This window comes from Monodon monoceros, unplaced genomic scaffold (assembly GCF_005190385.1).
Source record: "Monodon monoceros isolate NGI ecotype Baffin Bay Population unplaced genomic scaffold, NGI_Narwhal_1 Super_Scaffold_10, whole genome shotgun sequence".
NCBI classification, from domain to species: domain Eukaryota; kingdom Metazoa; phylum Chordata; class Mammalia; order Artiodactyla; family Monodontidae; genus Monodon; species Monodon monoceros.
The window spans coordinates 48,325,837-48,345,608 of NW_021703766.1; the positions used below are offsets into that span (position 1 = coordinate 48,325,837).

The following is a 19,772-nucleotide window of genomic DNA, read 5'->3' on the forward strand; positions in this document are numbered from 1 at the left end:
CAGGCGACTTCAGGCCCTGAGCCTCCGTTTCCGCATCTGTAAAATGGGAATAATGCCCACGTCTGAGGGCTGATGGGTTGATGAGGATTTGATGAGAGTATAGGTGCCAGCCCCATCACCAGCCTGGAGTGTGTGTCAAGATCTTGTATCTGTGGGTCCAAACTGTAGGTGATGTGCCTCTTTGTGTGTGAGAAACTATCCCCCGGTTCAAAAGCTGAACCCGGCCCTGACCTTGGTAACTTACTTCTCTAAAATAAAGGATCTGGCCTCTCCACACATGGAAACCCCCTCTCAGCTTCCTGACCTTGGGACTGGGCACGTGTCCTTCCACACCCGGCCCCCTTCCCCTGAAGAGAGACTCGAAGGAGAGGGGAGAAGGGCTATATAGAGGGTCTCCAGTCCCCCCCCCAGCCCTCCCAGAATTAAACACCCCCCTTAACCACCACCACCAAGAACTGTTCTCACCTGTGAAAGTCCTTGCATTCTAGAGCCAGAAGTCATACTTTCAATGCATTGCTCCAGAGGCCCAGCCTCTGTTGCAAAGTTTCACTTGTTATCACCACCCTGAGTAAACCCAGATGCTCAGTCAGAGAATATCTCTTTCAAGCCTTGCATGAAATCTGCCAAATCTTAAATGTGGGTGCTGTCCCCCCAAAATGCTTTTAAAAGCATAAGAACTAAACAGAACACATCTGCTGGTTCGGTGTGTGAGCAGACCCTCAAGTCAGCCACACCTCCATTTTACAGAAAGGGAAACTGAGGCCCAGAAAGGGGAGACACTGACCTGGTGGGTTGGTGAGTCCGGGATTCCACAATTCACCTTCACCAAGCGAAGGAATTCATCACCAAGAATGGGATGACAAACATCGTGTACCTTCTGATACCATGCACTGAGAAGGACACAGCATCACTTTTATAATATTCCTGCCACCAGAATCTGATCACAAGGAAATGTCAGACAAACCCAAATCTAGACACCTTACCAAAGAGCTAAGAAGTGGCCTGTGATTTATCGAAAACGTCAACTTCGTGAAACACAAAGATAGGCTGAGCGGTTGTACCAGACTGAAGGACAGTATAAAGACATCAAAACTAAATGCAGGACTTCCCTGGTGGCTCAGTGGCTAAGAATCTGCCTGCCAGTGCAGGGGACACGGGTTTGAGCCCTGGTCCGGGAAGATCCCACATGCCACGGAGCAACTAAGCCCGTGCGCCACAACTACTGAGCCTGCGCTCTAGAGCCCGAGAGCCACAACTGCTGAAGCCCACGCGCCTAGAGCCCGTGCTCTGCAACAAGAGAAGCTACCACAAAGAGAAGCCCGCGCTCAGCAACGAAGACCCAACGTAGCCAAAAATAAATAAACTAAATTAAAAAAAAAACAAAAAAACCTAAATGCAACACATGATCTCAGATTGGATCCTGGACTGGAAAAAATGGTTTGCTATGAGGATAATTTGGGGACAAGTGGCGATTTGAATATAGGCTGCAGTGTTACATGCTAGTATTGTATCACTGTTAACTGTCCTGCTTTTGATAACCGTACTGTAACTGTGTAAGAGAATGTTCTTGTACGTGGAGATACACATCGGAGTGTTTAGGAGCAAAGAGGTAGAATGCCTGAAACTTAACTCAAATGGTTCGAGGGAGGGGGAGAGCAAATAATAAAGCAAATTGACAAATTGTTAACAATTGATGAGTCTGGGTAAAGGGTATACATGAAACCTTTGTCCTATTCTTGCAACTTTTCTATAAGTTTAAAATGATTTCAAGAAAGAAAAGAACGCTTGCAAATTGAAAGTCATTGTTTTAAGGCTCTGTGTTTCTAAGAGGATTTAAGTCTGTGCATGCATCTGTGCTCAGAGCTTGGGGAGTTGGGAGTGTGAATTCGCTGCTTCAGACTCTGCTTTGGGGTATGACATGGGCTTTAGGGTGTGTTAAGGTCTCGGGGTGTGGCCAGGGTCTTGGGGGTGTGGGCAAAGTTTCAGAGACGTGGCCTGGATGAAGGACAGGCCATATCCTGGGGTGTGGTCAGAACCTTGGGGCGTGGCCAGATTCTCAAAGGTGTGGCCAGGGTCTGCGGGCAGGGCCTGAGAAACTCAGTTCCCAAGGGAGGAGGTAAATCTGTGCTTAGTGCGCCCTCTTGTGGCTACCCTGGGGTCCGGCCTCCACTTTTTATAAACAGTTTTATTAAATATAATGTATATAGCCTACAATTCAACTATTTAAAGTGTACAATTCAGTGGTTTTGGTGAATTCAGAGAGTTGTGAAATCATCACCACAATCAATTTTAAAACATTTCTTCATCCCCAAAAGAAACCCCCTGCCCGTTAGTAGTCGCTCCCTATTTCCCCCTAACCCCCTTCCATCAGCCCTAGGCAATCCCTAATATTCTTCCTGTCTCTATAGGTTTGCGTATTCTGGACATTTTATATAAATTGAGTCGTACAATATGTGGTCTTTTGTCACTGGCTTCTTTTACTTTAGCATAAAGCTTTTGAGGTTCATCCACGTTGTAGCCTGTATCAATATTTCACTCCTTTTAATGGCCAGATAATATTCCATTATATGGGAATACTGCGTTTAATTTACCCATTTATCCATTGTCATTTGACGGGCATTTAAGTGGTTTCCACAAATCTTTGTGTGGATATATGTTTTTAGTTCTCTGTGATATATATACATAGGCATGGAATTCCAGGATCGTACAATGACTCTATGTTTAACATTTTGAGGAACTACCAAACCGTTTTCCAAAGCAGCTGCACCATTTTACATCCCCACCAGCACTGTCTGAGAGTTCCAGTTTCTCCACAGCCTCTCCAGTACTTATTATTGTCTGTCTTTTTGATTATAGCCTTCCTGGCAGGTGTGAAGTGGGATGTCCTTGTGGTTTGGATTTTCATTTCCCTAACTGATAATGATTTTTCAGTATCTTTCTTATCATCCACTGATTTTTTAAAATAAATTTATTTATTTTACTTACTTATTTTTGGCTGTGTTGGGTCTTCTTTGCTGCGGGCGGGCTTTCTCTAGTTGCAGCGAGCGCGGGCTACTCTTCTTTGCGGTGCGCGGGCTTCTCATTGCGGTGGCTTCTCTTCTTGCAGAGCATGGGATCTGGAGCGCAGGCTCAGTAGTTGTGGCGCACGGGCTTAGTTGCTCCGCGGCATGTGGGATCTTCCCGGACCAGGGCTCGAACCCATGTCCCCTGCATTGGCAGGCGGATTCTTAACCACTGCGCCTCCAGGGAAGCCTTCATCCACTACTTTTGTATCCACTTTGCAACTATATGAACTCTTAACCAGTTTGCCATATTTGGCACAGTTTTTTTTAATTAAAGCGTTAACGATATCGTAGTCCCATTGTATCCTCAGAGTCCATCTTTTTCCTTCGACATGTCCTGCATTTAATGCTCAACATTACCACTCGTGGTTTCATACTATTATCACATACGATGCATCCCCCAATAATATAGAGCATTGGTTTTGCAGGTTTTCTTTTCTTTTCTTTATTTTTTGGCCATGCCGTGCAGCTTGTGGGAGCTTAGTTCCCTGACCAGGGATTGAACCCGGGTCCTCGGCAGTGAGCGCACGGAGTCCTAACCACTGGACCGCTAGGGAATTCCCTTTGCAGGTTTCCTTACCTGGTATAAACAACATTGTGTTGTACTAATCCTTCTGCACTTGCTTTTTTTTTTTTTTTTTTTTAACTTATTGTATTAATTTCCTGTTGCTGCTGTAACAAAGGACCACAAACTCAGCGGCTTAAAACAACAAATTTGGGATTCCCTGGTGGCGCAGTGGTTGGGAGTCCGCCTGCCGATGCAGGGGACACAGGTTTGTGCCCAGGACCAGGAAGATCCCACATGCCGCGGAGCGGCTGGGCCCGTGAGCCATGGCCGCTGAGCCTGCGCGTCCGGAACCTGTGCTCCGCAACGGGAGAGGCCGCAGCAGTGAGAGGCCCGCGTACCGCCAAAAAAACAACAACAACAAATTTATTCTTTCAAAATTCTGGGGACTAGGAGCCCCAAACCAATGTGCTGGCTGGGCTATGCTCTCTCTGAAGGCTCTAGGGGAGGGTACTTCCTTGCCGCTTCCCAGCTTCTGGTGTTTCCCAGCAATCCTTGGCTTATAAATGCATCACTCCAATCTCTGCCTCTGTCGTCACATGGCTTTCTCCCTGTGGGTGTACCTGTGTCTGTGTCCAAATTTCCAGTCATATTGGTTTTAGGGACCACCCTAATTCAGTATGACCTCATCTTAACTCGGTTACACCTACAAAAACGCTATTTCTGGGCTTCCCTGGTGGCGCAGTGGTTAAGAATCCTCCTGCCAATGTAGGGGACACGGGTTCGAGCCCTGGTCGGGGAAGATCCCACATGCTGCGGAGCAACAAATCCCGTACGCCACAACTACTGAGCCTGCGCTCTAGAGCCCCCGAGCCACAACTGCTGAGCCCGCGTGCCACAACTACTGAAGCCCGCGCGCCTAGAGCCGGTGCTCCGCAACAAACAAAAGCCACCACAATGAGAAGCCGGTGCTCCGCAACAAGAGAAGCCACAGCAGTGAAAAGCCTACGCACTTCAAGGAAGAGTAGCTCCGCTTGCCACACCTAGAGAAAGCCTGCTCACAGCAACGAAGACCCAACACAGCCAAAAATAAATGAATAAAATAAATTAATTTTTTAAAAAATTTTAAAAAAACTATTTCCAAGTAAGGTCACATTCATAGGTTCCAGTGGACACAAATGGGGGAGGGGTACTGTTCAACACAGTACACTCATCATTACGTTTTTACGAGTCAGGTTGTTGGAATGTGTGTCCAGTTCATTCACTTGAACTGCTCTGTGGGAGTCCTTTGTGAACGGATACCACAATGTATTCATTGCTTCTGATGATGGACACTTGCCCTGTTTCCAGTTTTCTCCATTTCCGACAAGGCTGCAATTAACATCCCTGAACACGTCTCTTGGAGTTTCTTAGGGCAGTATTTTACAACCTGCCCAACAAGATCCATTAGTGGGTTGTGAAATCAATTTCGTGGGTTGCAAACAAAATTTTCCCTTTGATGAAATTAAATTAAATTGAATAGAAGATACGAGAGCGCATGCACATAGTCGGGGTAAGGATTGCCCTGTGAAACTTGTTTGTTTCAGGTGTATAACGTCCCAGTGTGAGCAAAAGTGTTTACAAGCCACGGCTCTGAAGGAGGTAGCTGGCAGTGGCCTTGCCCTGCCAAGGCTTTGATGGATCCTGTCAAGTTATTATTCTCCGACCTAATTTGTCCGTTTACACTTCCATCAGCTCCTGGTCAACACTTGGTATAATCAAAACTTTGAATTTTTGCCAGGCCAGTGGGTTTTCATCCTGTTTCGCGGAGGTGGAAACTGAGGCTCAGAGGATGCAGGAAGGCAAGGAGCTGGGAGGCAGACCCCTCCATCCTGACGGCAAAGCCCGGGTCTTCGCTTAGTCTGAGACGTAAATTTGAAGATTCCACAAGTTAAGGATTCTCGGGTTCTGAGAGATGGGGGATGGGGGCTGAGGAGGAGGGTGGGGTGCAATGGGAGCCTCATCTCTCATCCTCATCCCTCTCCCCCTCCTACCTCAAAGAGTTTTTGAGAATTCAGTGAGAAAATGTAAAGCCTGACGCACAAGGACCGACAGAGAGTGAATGTTTAATAAATGTTAGCTATTACTATTATTCTTTGATTGGAAATTCTCTAGGTATGTGCATATTTGTAATCAGAACTTGGCCAGTCTCCTGGCCGGGGCGTGGCCAGGACGCCCAGGGGCGTGGCCTGGATGCCTTGGGGGCGGAGGGACGGTCCGGCCCACAACGCCCCCGCGCCGTGGCCGCCCAACGCACAGCCCTGGCTGGGGAGATGCTACAGGTGGCGCAGGTTGGGGAGAGAACCACGTCTCTCCAGCCCTGCGCTGAGCAGCCGCGCCTGGGCCTCAGCATTCATGAACCCCATCTTCCCGCCTCATCCCCTGAGGACCCAGAAGCCCCCACCTCCTTTGGAAATCTGGGTGTCTCAACTCCAGCCCGATTTTTCGCAGGCCCCTGCTGTGGGGACCCAGGAATTATGTCACCAAATTCCTGCTCCCTCAGACACCCTTCTCCCAACTCCTGCTCTTAGGGGCCCCACGGGTCTGGGCACGCTGTGTTCCTTCTCAGGGACAGAAGGATCACAATATTTCCCTAACATTTCCTCCTAGAAAGTTCAGCTCTCTGACCTTTAATCCCATGCCACGACCCATGACCCAAACTTTGAGCCACGACCCAGGAAAGCCACGTTCCAACCCCATCCCCTTCAGGGTCTGGGTAGCTAAACTCCCAGCCCCACTCTCGCCCCCAACAAAAGTCCTAGGTTTCCCCCAACCCCTCCTCCACTGCTATCTTGGGACCCAGTCCTCAGCCCTTCCCAGAAGGGGCCCAGGCATCTTACCTGCGATTCCCACCCATTCAGGAAGTCCTATCGCCACCCACCAAAGCCACCCCATCCGGCTTTTCTTTGGGGATCAGACGTTTGAACCCCATCTCTAAGGAACCCAGTTGCCAGAGTCCCCAGCCCCCGCCCCCTTTGGACACACAGGTACCTGCAGTCCCCTCCCGGGTTCTCCAGGGCCCGCCCTCACCTGGCCCGCCCCGTCCCGCCCCCACCTCGGGCTGGGCGGGGCCGCGCGTCTCCCAGCCACTCGCTCACCTTCTCCGGCATCGGAGGAACTCATGGCTGCGGCGACCCCGCGGGGACGGCAGTGGAGAGAATCCAGCGCGTTCGGTCGGGCGGTGAGGCTGCTGCAGCGCCTGGAAGAGCAATGCGGGGACCCCCGGCTCGCCTCGAGTCCCCCCTCGCTGCAGGACCTGCTGCCCCGCACCGCGCAGCTGCTGCGCGAGGTGGCGCACGCCCGGCAGGCGGGCGGCGGAGGCGGCCCCGAGGGTCCCGGTGGTGCGAAGGACTTTCTCGTGGTCTATCTCGCTAACCTGGAGGCCAAGAGCAGGCAGGTGGCGGCACTGCTGCCACCCCGGGGCCGGAAGACTGCCAACGACGAGCTCTTCCGGGAGGGCTCCAGACTCAGGTGAGCCCTTGCGCCAGGACAAAGGTGAGCTCGCGAGTGGATCCCAGGTCATGCTCCCAGCTCCCTCCTCCCTCGGACCCAGGGGTCCCGGTCCCAAGCCCTTCTCCCTGAAGGAACATGGAAAACTGGGCCACCCAGGCTTTTCCTTCCTTGGGCACCTGGGCACTGAGCTCCGCATTTCCCCGGAACTCTTTCTTGGCTAAGAAGCGGGCTGCTCTCCCAGAGGATTTAGACACACATCCTGGAATGTGGAGACCCCAGGGAGCTTCGTGCATGAGGATCGCTAGACAAAGTACTCTTTAAGCCCCCATCACCGCCCCCGCCTGGGGGACTCCCAGAGCCTCTTTAGTTCCTGAGGAAGAGCTAGCTCAGGACCTGGTGCTTGTCTGCAGGTTGGCGGCTCCAGTTCTGAATTCTGGGGAAAGGGCTGCTGAGTGACAGGGGCAGAGGTTTGAGGCCTAGAGCCCAGAACAAGGTTTGGAACAGCGGTTCTCAATCCCAACAGGCCCCCACGCCCCTTTTTTAGAGCACATATTTTGTAGTGTTTCTTTAAATCCATCCTGAAATGAAATACATAGGGTAAATAACCTACCTATTCATAATTCTTTTAAAAAACCCACTATAATGCCCAAAATGTATTATAAGGAGGAGATAAAAGGAATGTTCTTCATAATAAAATTATCTATATTTCAAATGAAAATGCCAAGGCATAGTTACAATTATTCTGGAAGGTAGAATTGACGAGTCAGACACTTGCACTTGGAGGGAAGAATCACTGTTGCTGAATCAAACAGACTTCCCTGGATACATAGGATAGAGAATTTCTGTAAAATTCAAAATCAATTTTCAAAGTGCAAAAAATGCTTATGTAGGGAATACCCTGGCGGTCCAGCGGTTAGGACTCCATGCTTTCACTGCCAAGAGGGCAGGTTCAATCCCTGGTCTGAGAACTAAGATCCCACAAGCTGCGGGGCGTGGCCATAAAAAATGCTTATGTGAAACTGAACTGGGTTCTAAGGTCAGATCATTATAAACGGATTTTCCACCTTCACAGATGTCTGATGGGACATTGGAAAATTGAGTGGGGTGTGGGTAAATCTAACTGGAGGGGATTGTCCCCACAATCCAGCCTCAAGTAAATGTCTAGAAGCTCCTTAGAATGGTGGTATAACTCCACTGAGAACCACTGTTCTAGATGCAGTAGGTTCTGGAAACTAGGAAGCTTAGGGGCTCAGTGAGTATCTCAGTGGATTTTCTAGAGTTGAGGGTCCTAGCAACTCTTTGACGGAGATTCTAGACCAGGACTTTCCACTAAAATCTAATACAAGCCACATATGTAGTTTTTCATTTTCTAGTAGACATATTACAAAAAGTTTTTTTAGACAGGTGAAATAAATTTTAGTAACATTTTCTTTAACTCACTATATCCAATATATCTCAACTTATGATCAATATAAGGTGATGATTAATGAGATCGTTCACATTCTTTTTTTTTTTCCTTTTGCGCTAAGTTTCTGAAATGTCGTGTGTATTTCACATTTAGAGTACATCTCAACTTGGACCAGTCACATGTGAATAGTGACTATATTACAGACTCTGGGAAGGGAGGGTGCTTAGAAACTGTCAAGGGTGGCCCTATAAAAGGCATCAGGGGTACTTCCCTGGTGGTACAGTGGTTAAGAATCCACCTTCCAATGCAGGGGACACGGGTTTGATCCCTGGTCAGGGGACTAGGAATCCCACATGCCATGTTGCAACTAAGCCCACGTGCTCTGGAGCTCGCACGCCACAGCTAGAGAGAAGCCTGCGCGCTGCAATGAAGATCCCGTGTGCCACAACCAAGACCCGATGCAGCCAAAAAAAAAAGGCATCAGGAATCCTACAGACCTGGAGGTTATTAATATAAAATAATAAGAACAGTAATAGTAATTAACATGCCCTGAGTGCCGACTGTATACTAGGTTGTGCTTGACATTTTAGGTGCTTGTAAGATGGGTAAGAATCCTCATCGCTTCCCCTGTGAAGCAGAGGCTGTACTTACCCAGTATTTATGCCCATTTCACAGTTGAGGAAACTGAGGCTTAGCAGGGGAGGGAAAAAGGAACTTGCCAAAAATCACACAACTAAGTGTCAGAGCTACTGCTCTACTGCTCGCCACGTCCTGAATGGCCCCTCAGGGAGGCAGCCAGCAGGAGGAAGCACAGGGGTCCACCACCCAGTGCTGCTAAAAACAACAGGGAGTCTCCGAACTCAGGCCGCCCTAAATGGCCCCAGCCCTAGTGGTCCCCACGTCCAGCTAGGCAAGGCTTCAGGCAGAGGCTGGGATTTATTTGCCAGAGGATGCCTTGGATATTAGGTGGTACCTCCCTTTCCTTCACAGACGGGGACACTGAGGTTCTGAGTGGGGAGGCATCAGCACTGCAACAGGCGGTCTTGGAATCTACTTTTATCCTGCACTGACACCCTAGACAGATTCTGGGGGCCTCACCCCTGTGGGTGTTCTGGCCAGAGGGTGGAGGTGTCAGTGGGGGCCCCAAGGTCAAGTCCAGGTCCTCAGAGCCCAACCTCACAGGCGACAGCTGGCCAAGCTGACCCTCATCTTCAGCCACATGTGCGCGGAGCTGGGCGCACTCTTCCCTGGGGGCAAATACTGTGGACACACGTACCAGCTCAACGAGGTCCCGGCCCACACTTTCTGGAGAGACCATTGCGGAGCCCGGTGAGTGAGCACCCGCCCCTGAGACCCCATCCTGCCCCCGCCCACGGACCCAGGTGTCCAGGCCCCCGGCCCCTCCTCCCTCAGACCCAGGATCCAGACCCCCGGCCCCTCCCCCCTCAGACCGAGGACCCAGGCCCCTTGTTGCCTCCTTCCCAGAAGTGCTCCCATTCTAGCCTCCCAGAGGCTCTGCCTACAGTCCCCTCCCCCCACGCCCTTGCACCTAGATGTGTGCTGCCCTGGGCTGAGTTTGAGCTGCTTCTGTGCATCTGCCACCCCGTGGAGCCTGGCTGCACCACCCTGGCCTTGCGCTGCACTATCGATCTCACCTGCAGCGGCCACGTGTCCATGTTCGAGTTTGACATCTTCACCAGGCTCTTCCAGGTCAGGCAAGGCCAGTGCCTGAAGCCCAGACGCTTGGGTCCTGGGGGAGGAGGGGCTGGGGGCCTGGGCTTGTGGGTCTGAGGGAGGAGGCAGATGGGGGCCGGATTCCTGGGTTCTGGAGAAGGAAGGGTCTGGAATCTTCTGTGTCAAATATATTCCTGAGGGAGTATCTTCGGGAGTGAGGGAGGTGTCTGGGTTCTTGGACTCTGGGAGGCACTAGGGGTGTGGGCTGCTTCCTCAGCAGACACTCCCTGACCCAAGCACTGCCCCACCTTAGCCATGGCCAACGCTCCTCAAGAACTGGCAGCTCCTGGCCGTCAACCACCCAGGCTACATGGCCTTCCTCACTTACGATGAGGTCCGAGCACGTCTGCAGACCTACAGAGACAAGCCAGGCAGGTAAAAGGGCCAGGACTCGAGGAGAAGGCTGCCAAGGGTGCAGGGGTCTGGGTCCTAGGCTGGGGTGTCTGGATGGCCTAGACATCCTGCAGAAAGTAAGAACGGAAGGGCCGCAGTACATGGGACCCCAGAGAGTCGAGAACTCAGAGGTAGGATGCTGAGTGCCCCCTACAACCTAGGTTCTCCCGGGACCACCTAGACCTGCCCACGATCCAGCAGCTAAAGGGACAATACCTGGCCTGGCAAGGGGGCCTGAAGACCCTGCCCCAGGATAAGATTTGTTTCTGACAGGTTAGAGCCCGTGCAGCACCATCTGTTAAATATTTTAAATATGACCTCCCACCTTCTGGGAAACCAGACACCTGAGTCCTTAAAGTATTTCAGGCCAGGAGTTCTGAGCTGTTGGATCCCTCTAGAGGGCTAAAAATTGAGGGACTGAGCTCCCTGGAAGTTAAGGGAATCGGATGTCAGATCCTTACGTCTTTGCAGGGCTGAGGTGCAGGACCCCCAAGATGGTATGTATTAGCACTCTTCCAGTTGTACTTCAAACTGGTATAAAGGGAAAGAAAAAGAAATGAATTAATGCCCATAATTGAAAAGACCAGGTTTGGGTTTCAGGCACAGCTGGATCCAGGTGCTCAAGTGCTATTGTCAGAAATCAGTTCCTGTTCTCCCCCTGCTTTCCTCTTTGTTAGCCTCATTCTCAACCACAGTCTTTCCTCATGGTGGCAAATGGTTTCTAGAAACCCCAGCTTTACACCCTACCAGCTTATCAACCCTATAGAAATGGAGTGCCTTACTCCTAATACTTCCAGCAAAAGTCCCAAGGCTGACTCCCATCACTCTGGCCGGGGTCCTGAAAAGGACTGGTTTGCCAAGCCAGAATCAGCTTTGTCTAAACCCCAGTGAAGGTGGAGGAGGAGGCAAGCAGGTGAACACAGCAGACATTCCCTATAGTGGCAGCCAAGGATCTAGCACCTCACTGCCTAGAAGTTTATAAGGGAGCAAGGACTTAGAGACCTGGATCCCCGACAGGGTGAAGGGCCGGCGAGTTCTAGAAAGGACAGCAGTGACCGCTCCCTTACCCCATCCCTTCCTACCTCTTCCTCCAGCTACGTCTTCCGGCCCAGCTGCACTCGCCCGGGGCAGTGGGCCATCGGATTCGTGAGCTCAGATGGCAACATCCTGCAGACCATCCCTCTCAACAAACCTCTGTTCCAGGCACTCCTGGAAGGACAAAAGGAAGGCTTGTGAGTCACCATCCTAGCAGGCGGAGGGTGTCAACAGAATGTGCTTCGAAAGGTCATGCATGTAGAGCACTGCCCAAGATCACCACGCCTGAGGGCACAGGGTTCAGAGTAGACAACATAAATTTGCAGTACTACAGTGTGCCAGCAGGTGGCAGACAAGGGTCCAGAGGAAAGGGCACCTTTTCTAGTTCCCACAAAGCTGCCCTGTTGGGCTAGTAGCAGCCCTCCGAGGAGTGTGTGGGAGTTGGGCACAACCCCAGTGGTCCCCTTCCTTGGACTTGCACTCAAGGGCTTTTGCTTCTAGATATCCGTATCCTATTCTAGAATTTAGACCGTTAGAGCAGAAGGAGAACTGGGCAAAAAGCTAGACTGGGGTTTTCAATCTGTAACCTTGGCTGCCCCAGGGCCCCTCTTTCGGAATCTGCCTTGGGTAGGACGGGAGGGGAAAAATTGGTAGGTGAGGTTCCCAAGTCTCACCCTGGACATTTAACCAGAGCCTCCTTAGCTAGCGGTCATATCTATATGATACACTATGAGATAGATGATGGATAGATACATGGATGATGATAGACAGATAGATAAATAGGTAGGTAGATAGAGAGAGAGAGAGAGAGAGAAAGAAAGAATGGATGGATACATACATTAGATAGGTAGGTAGTTAGGTAGCTAGGTAGATGGATGGATGGACGGACGGACGGACGGACGGACAGACAGACAGATATGCAGTTGATTCTCATTATTTCTCATTATTTGTGGTAGTTCTGTTCTACAAAATCGCAGCCAACACTGAATTAGTGACTCCTGAGCCGGTGCTCCTAGGGGAAATACAGCTGTAGGTTCCTGCAAGATTCTGGTCACATTTTTGTCAACCAGTCACTACATAATAACCTTTATGTGTATTTCTGTTGAAGGACACCTAACTTAATACACTGATACATCATCGATACGTTCACATTGAACTCACGGCCCGCAGCACGGTAACTCACCTGAACAAAGCTCATCTCCCACACGTATTTTCTCCATAATGTACATCACGGCCTTCTTGTGCTTAGGACATGAGACAGCACTTCAGCACTCTGCTTGGGGGGCATTTAAGCCAGCCAAGTCACCGAGAAAAAGCATTAAAATGCGGAAAATGGGGCACCAAATAGACTGTAAAAAGGACACGTTTACGGTATGAGAAATGAAAGGAAAAGGCCAAATGCTGCCTTGTTCATCTTCAGCGGGGAGCGGGCCCGGCCACGGATGACTGTGAGAGTGCCGCAGGGAGTATTGATTCTGAGGTTCCGTATACATTTTAGCAAGCAGGCAAGTCTGCAAATTACAGAGTCTGCGAGCAATGAAAATCCATTGTGTGTGTGTGTGTGTGTGTGTGTACGTATATATATGTATACATATACCCAGACATGTACTATCATATCTCTATCTGATAACTGAGGACACTGTGGCACAGAGAGACAGAGACACTTGTCCAGGTCACACATTAGCTTCTGAGCTAATGAACTGGGATTTGAAGCCAGGCAGCCAGGCTCAGAACTCATGCCTGATGAATAAAGTACTAAGTTCCAGGTCAGATTTCAGTGGAGGATTCCCAGAGTTAAAATAAGTGTGAATACCATCTGGTTTAACCCCCCTACCCTATGTACACACACACACACACACACACACACACACACACACACACACACACAATTTTAGAGACGGGAAAATCAAGAGAGAGGGGGCAGGCGACCCCAAGCTCTTTCTACCACACAGCAAGACAGTTTTCTGGGTCTCACATTGATCCTAGCAGTTCCCCTCTCACTGGGTACTTATGTGTGGGGGCAAGTCCTGCTTGTTTTCTGAGCACTGTCTTACTTAATCCTCGCCACCCATCTTTGCCTTAGGCACAATTATGTCCATTTCACAGCAGAGAAAACTGAGGCCAGAGAGGTAGAGTTGCCCAGCTCAGGTCACACAGTGTGTTTGTGGGAAGCCGCACCAGGGCCCAGGCCGGGGTGCCTGCACTGCTCTACCTGGCTGGCCAGGCAGAGCCACCGGCCTTGGGGTACCTGTGGCCCCGAGTTGATCTGGGGCTGCAGTTATGACCTGGACGGGAGACCCAGGGTGTGCAGAGCCTTCTTGTGGGCTGACCTGGAGCCAGGCTCTCAGACCTGGCCCACAACCCTGGCTCTGCATCCCTCCAGGCCTCACCCTGTGGCCTCGGGCATTGCCTGTCTCACGCTGAGCCCCGGTCACCCTCTGTGAAGTGAGAATAGTGTAGACGGACTAGGGGGGTCCTTCCAGCCCTGTGGGCCGAAGACTCTAGGATCTGGTCACTCCCGCAATCTGTGACTAAGATGCTATTATGCTGGGACCTGAAGACTGTAGGACAGGTAAAGTTCTGGGAGGTCTGGGCCTGAGGTTTGATGTTTCCTAGTTCTCATGCATCTGGAGTTTCCAGAGGTGGAGTCACTTAGTCTGTCCTTCTATGGGGGTCTGAGGGGACACAGCCCTACCCTGGGGGCCTGAGAGGACACAGCTTGCCCTAGAAAATCCCAATTTCAGGAGAAGGGAGGGAAAATATCCCCAGGCCAGCTATGTATTTGGGGCAGATGTTCCAGGGCGGGGTGAGGGGTGCTGGAGGGCCCCTCGGTACCCCCTCTTCCCTTCCCCCAGCTACCTCTACCCAGATGGGAAGAACCACAACCCGGACCTGACCGAACTCTGCCAGATGAAACCCCATCAGCATGTCCACGTGTCGGAGGTGAGGCGCAAGCCCGGCCTCCCTCCCCGGCTCACCGCCCATCGCCTCCATCCACTGCGCCATGGCTCAGGGATCCCCTCCCATGAGTCAGGCCCTGGACTCGCAGAGGGCTTGGGGTTTTGTACTGGCTTGGAGGCCGCGTGAGCTGGGGTACATCACTTGGCCTCTCTGAGCCTGTCTGTTCCTCCTCTGGAAAACACAGCTCCCCCTGCCTCTTCCCCGGGGCTTTTCATGGGAATAAAACCAGGAAATGATACCGCTGAGATCATCAGAGCAGCTAATGCACTTTGCGCACTCACTAGAGGCAGCCCCTGTGTCAGATTTGAGTCTTCCAGCCATCCCATGGGTGAGAGGAGACATGACAAACAAAATTTTGAGTATAAGCATATCCCGTGCAATATTCGGGACGCACTTAGACCTCAAAATGTATTCATTGTTTATCTGAAAATCAAGTTTAACAGGGCATCCTGTATGTTTATTGGCTGAATCTGGCAGCCCTGAGCGTAGATCACCCCCAGAGAACAAGTCCCATAACAAAAGCACATGTAGGAGGCATTGGGACACGCGGCCTTGAACTTAGGGGAGGCTTCAGGGCTGGTGCAGAGGTTTGGGACTTATTTCCTGGTGTCTGACTTGCATCTCCATGGCTGATATCACCACTCGTCGTCGTCATCCCCATCTTGCCTGCCAGGAGCAGCTGCAGCTGTACTGGGCCATGGACTCCACGTTTGAGCTCTGCAAGATCTGTGCCGAGAGCAACAAGGACGTGAAGGTGGAGCCGTGCGGGCACCTGCTCTGTAGCCGCTGCTTGGCTGCCTGGCAGGTGGGTCCGACCCTGCCCTGCCTTCCCGCCCGGTCCCCGCCTCCCTATAGTAAAAGACCCTAGAGGATCGCCCACATGCCTCGTCGATCACATGGGGAAACTGAGGCCCAGGGAGAGGAGAAACTTGCTCCATTTATGCCTCTGTCTCACTCACTCTGCATCTGTCACCTCTGCTTCTCCTTCTCCAGTTACATTATTAGTGGAAGATGCTACATTGGCCCTGGTGTGGGAGGGACGTGTCTGTGGGACTGACCACAATAAATATGGCCAAGGCATTCCTAGCCCGTAGCATTCCCTCTCTGGGTGATCTGGGGCCAGTGGCTTTACCTCTCTGAGCCTTAGCTGCCTTCTCGGGGGAATGGGGCTGGTGGTAGTGACCTCCCAAGGGAGGATCCAGGCCTCTGGGTAAAGGGAACTCCTATGGAGTATGGGTGCCTGATACTAAGTTTTCCATTGTGATGTAAGTGTTAGACCTTAAGCTTTTGATTGCGGAGCTTATCATAACAAAGACATCCATCTCCCTGACACAGCGACTAACAAAACAACTAGATAAGGAACTAGCCACCCCGACCCTTGAAGTTTCCCTTTAGAAAGCCCTAAGTAACTGAGCATTGGAGTGGTCCTGCTTCTCTCTTCCCATACCCTGATTCTTGCTCTTCTGCTTTAAATTTGCCAACAAATAATGAACCCCAGAAACCCTAGGCACCCCATTTGGCCCCTAATAAAAGCAGAGCTCCAGGTCCGCCTCCCTCCCTGCCTCTGTCCCTTCCCTCTACCTGCAACCTCCCGTACCCTCCAGGACCTGTGAGTAATAAATCTTGTTCTTCAAAGTCCCCTGATGGTTGATGCTGAGATGCGCCCTGCAGTCATAATAAGAACTGAAGGGCGGGCTTCCCTGGTGGCGCAGTGGTTGAGAGTCCGCCTGCCGATGCAGGGGACGTGGGTTCGTGCCCCGGTCCGGGAGGATCCCACACGCCGTGGAGCGGCTGGGCCCGTGAGCCATGGCCGCTGAGCCTGTGCGTCCGGAGCCTGTGCTCCGTAACGGGAGAGGCCACAACAGTGAGAGGCCCGCATACCGCAAAAAAAAAGAACCAAAGGGCTAGCCCAGCCATAACACTGGCCCCAGTGGTGGTGACAGGGGGGTGTCTGTGGGACTCCCCACAGTGAATACATATGGCCCAGCTGAGTGTCTCAGGCATTCCTAGCCCATAGCATCACTACTGTGCGGCTGAGACCTACACAGCACCGCGGCTCTCTCGGGCTCTGGTCCAGCCCCTCCTTTCTGCCCTGCATGTCTCTCCATTTTTCTCTCTTCATAATTTCTCCTCTCTGTCTCCATCTCCCTCCCTCTGTCTGTCCTCCCCACATCACTCTGTTGGGGATAAAGGCCCCTGTAGTCCCAGGGGACCTGGTGGGGAACAGGGAGACCCTGATCCTTTCCCTCCCCACTCCCCCAGCGCTCAGACAGCCAGACCTGCCCCTTCTGCCGCTGCAAGATCAAGGGCCAAGAGGCTGTGATTATCCACGAGCTCAAAGCCAGCGCCACTGCTAAGGACTCAGAGGACAGCAATGACAACGAAGGGGAGCTGCAGCAGGTAGGTAGGGCCAGGCGGGAGCTGGAGCTGGAACCCCTAGGGTCTGAGGGAGGAGGGGGCTGGTGACAGGATTCGGGGGTCCCAGGGGCATGGACTTTTGCATCCCTTAGGGTCTGGGACTATGGCTTTCTCTAGTATAACCCTCTCGAGGGTAGAACTTTGTCTCATTCTCCATTCTACCTCCAAAGCCTAGAAAGTGCCTGAATGGTGGGCCTCCAGGCAGGGGGACATGTAGGTGAGAAGAAAATGGTAGCTCATAACCCCCTCCCCACCCTCTGTCTCCCTTAGGTGACCCCCTCAACTCTTCCCCTGCCCCCTCGGCTGGATCTGCCCCCCGAGAGTCCGAGAAGCAAATACCAGCTGAAGGTGGTGAGTCAGGCACTGGTCTGAGGTGGGCAACTTGGGTCCCATTCATCCCTGGGGTCCCCAGTCTGACCAGGTGCTCAGGGGTACGGGCCAGGCACTTGTTCTCTGCACGCATTTACGAGGTGCCATCTGGCATCCACACCTCTATGGCTTCTTCTCTTCTCTCCCTTATTCATCCCCCCTCGTTGGCTTTCTGGCTCTCCTTCCAGCATCCCAGGTGTGCCCTACCTCAGGGTCTTTGCACGAGCTGTTCTCTCTGCCTGTATCTCTTTTCCGCAGGCTCACTTTCTCATCTCATCCTCTCAGGGAGGCCTTCACTGACCACCCTATTGAAAACAGCGCCCCTGTCCCTCCAAGCCCCTGCCCAGCTGCATTCTCTCAGTCCTTTGCACTGGCTGGCAGAGTGTTTGGTCTATTGTTTTCTGTCACCGTTAGCTGGTTGTCACCTTCTTGAAGGTTAGGACTTTGCCTTATTCTCTGTTATATGAATCGTGCCTGACACATAGTAGGTGCTCAATAAATAGGTGTTGAATGAATCAATGGAATGAGTCTTCCCAACAGTCCTTTGAAGTCAAAAATGTTCCTCTCCTCATTTTCCAGAAGAAAAAAGCTCAGAGAGGTGACTGCACCTGCCCAAACACACAGCCTGAAAGAGGAGAAACCTTAAAAACCCCCCAAATCATCTTCTTATTTTCTAAGTGAGCCCTGGCCTTGCTTTTTTTTCTTCCCCCCACCCCCCTGGCTTCCGAGCCCCTGGCTTCCTGCGGTGCAGGGGGCGGGGAGGTCTCTGTTAACATCTCAGGCTGAGCGCACACCAGATCCAATCAATACTGGGCAGTCTTCAAACAAACAGCTCAGGAAGTCTGGGAACATTATTTGACCACAGCAAACAAGAGAGCCAGCTGGGGGGGGGGGGGGGCAGGGGCGGTGACACCAGCCAGGGAAGCTAAAAACAGATCCCAACCTGCAGCCAAAAACAAATGGAAACATTCAGAGGCACTCAGCCTCTGAGGACAATGAAGGGGGACAGAGGATGACAGGCACCTCTGGCCAGAGGGTCACACCTATGCCGAGGCTGTGCCCTCCGCCTGGCAGACCTTTTCCTCTTTCCCAAACCCGGCCTGATTCAAATTCCAGTCAACTCCAATTCCGTCATTTTTCAAAACGGGGCGGAAGAGAGCCTCGGGTGTGCTACTTCCCAGCAAGGTGACTGTCATAATGAGAATAGCTAACACGCGTGTGTAACTCCTGCTATATTTAGTTGCCATGACAACCTGGTAAGGTAGATGCTATTATGATCCCTATTATACAGAGGGGTACACTGAGGCTCCAAGATCTGAAGGTCACCCAGCTCAAAGGCGAGAGTCAGGCAGGACTGGAACCCAGGCCCCTGGCTCCAGACTCCAGAATTCATCCTTAATTTCCTTGTCTGTGAAATGAGCGTGATGCCAGTCCCTGCCGTGAGGGGATTCATCCATTCATCACTGGATGAATACCCCAGCTAGACATGCTCCCTCACAGTGCTGTTCTCCAGCAGAGAAATCCCCCTCTAGGGGTTGACACCGTCATTCAAAGGGACCCAGGCGCCTCGCTGTGGCCACGGGGGACCTCTCCCATCCTCAGTGTCTCCATGTGGAGAATAAGGACAAGCGTGACATGGGCCCCGGGAGTTGTGATGAAATCGGCAAGACTGGGCATTTGTAACCTGAATCAGATCCCCTCCCTCACGTCTTAGAAGCCCCCAAGACCCCAGGACTCCAAGAATTAAAGCCAACATCCTCTCCATCAGCCCATAAGGCCTGGGGATCTGACCTCCTACCACCCCTTCAACTCCTTTCCAGCAACAATGGACCCCCTGCTGTTCTTCTAACAAGCCAGCAAGCCCACCACCCACTGCGGCGCTTCTGCCCACATCTTTCTTGCACTGAGGCTTCTGTTCAGTTTTCCCCTTCTCCAGGAGGCCTTTCCCAGCCACCCTCATGTCTGATCAGCCCCCACTCGCCCCCTCCACTATTTCAGTTCTCTGAAGGACACCTAACACTCTGGGATATTTCCTTGTTCATGCACTGATGACTCATGCTAAGCCTCTTGCTTAGTAGACTGTTGGCTCCATGAGGACAGAGACTTTAGTCTGTCTGGTTCCTGGCTGACTCTTCAGAGCCCAGAACAGTGCCGGACACACTGTAGCTGCTCGGGAAATTTGTGGGAGGAATGAATGAATGAATGAATGAATGGGTGGATGGATGGATGGACAGATGGACAGATGGATGGATGGGGGGGATAGAAGGGGGAATGAATGGGTGGATGGATGGATGGACAGACGGACAGATGGATGGATGGGGGGATAGAAGGGGGAATGAATGGGTGGGTGGATGGGTAGATGGATGGATGGATGGATGGGGGGATAGAAGGGGGA

The 19,772-nt window shown here is 51.8% G+C and overlaps 1 protein-coding gene across 1 annotated transcript in view; it reads left to right on the top strand.

Moving 5' to 3' along the window:
* The first annotated feature begins 6,727 nt into the window (after positions 1 to 6,727).
* The window catches only part of CBLC (Cbl proto-oncogene C), a 13,942-nt gene continuing 897 nt past the window's right edge, over positions 6,728 to 19,772 (top strand). Inside the window, exons 1-9 of the mRNA XM_029206543.1 lie at positions 6,728 to 7,077; positions 9,650 to 9,796; positions 10,021 to 10,177; positions 10,455 to 10,576; positions 11,689 to 11,826; positions 14,485 to 14,572; positions 15,264 to 15,395; positions 16,853 to 16,990; positions 17,279 to 17,359. Coding sequence (XP_029062376.1) covers positions 6,728 to 7,077; positions 9,650 to 9,796; positions 10,021 to 10,177; positions 10,455 to 10,576; positions 11,689 to 11,826; positions 14,485 to 14,572; positions 15,264 to 15,395; positions 16,853 to 16,990; positions 17,279 to 17,359 — 1,353 coding nt within the window. The remainder of the gene's footprint in view (positions 7,078 to 9,649; positions 9,797 to 10,020; positions 10,178 to 10,454; positions 10,577 to 11,688; positions 11,827 to 14,484; positions 14,573 to 15,263; positions 15,396 to 16,852; positions 16,991 to 17,278; positions 17,360 to 19,772) is intronic.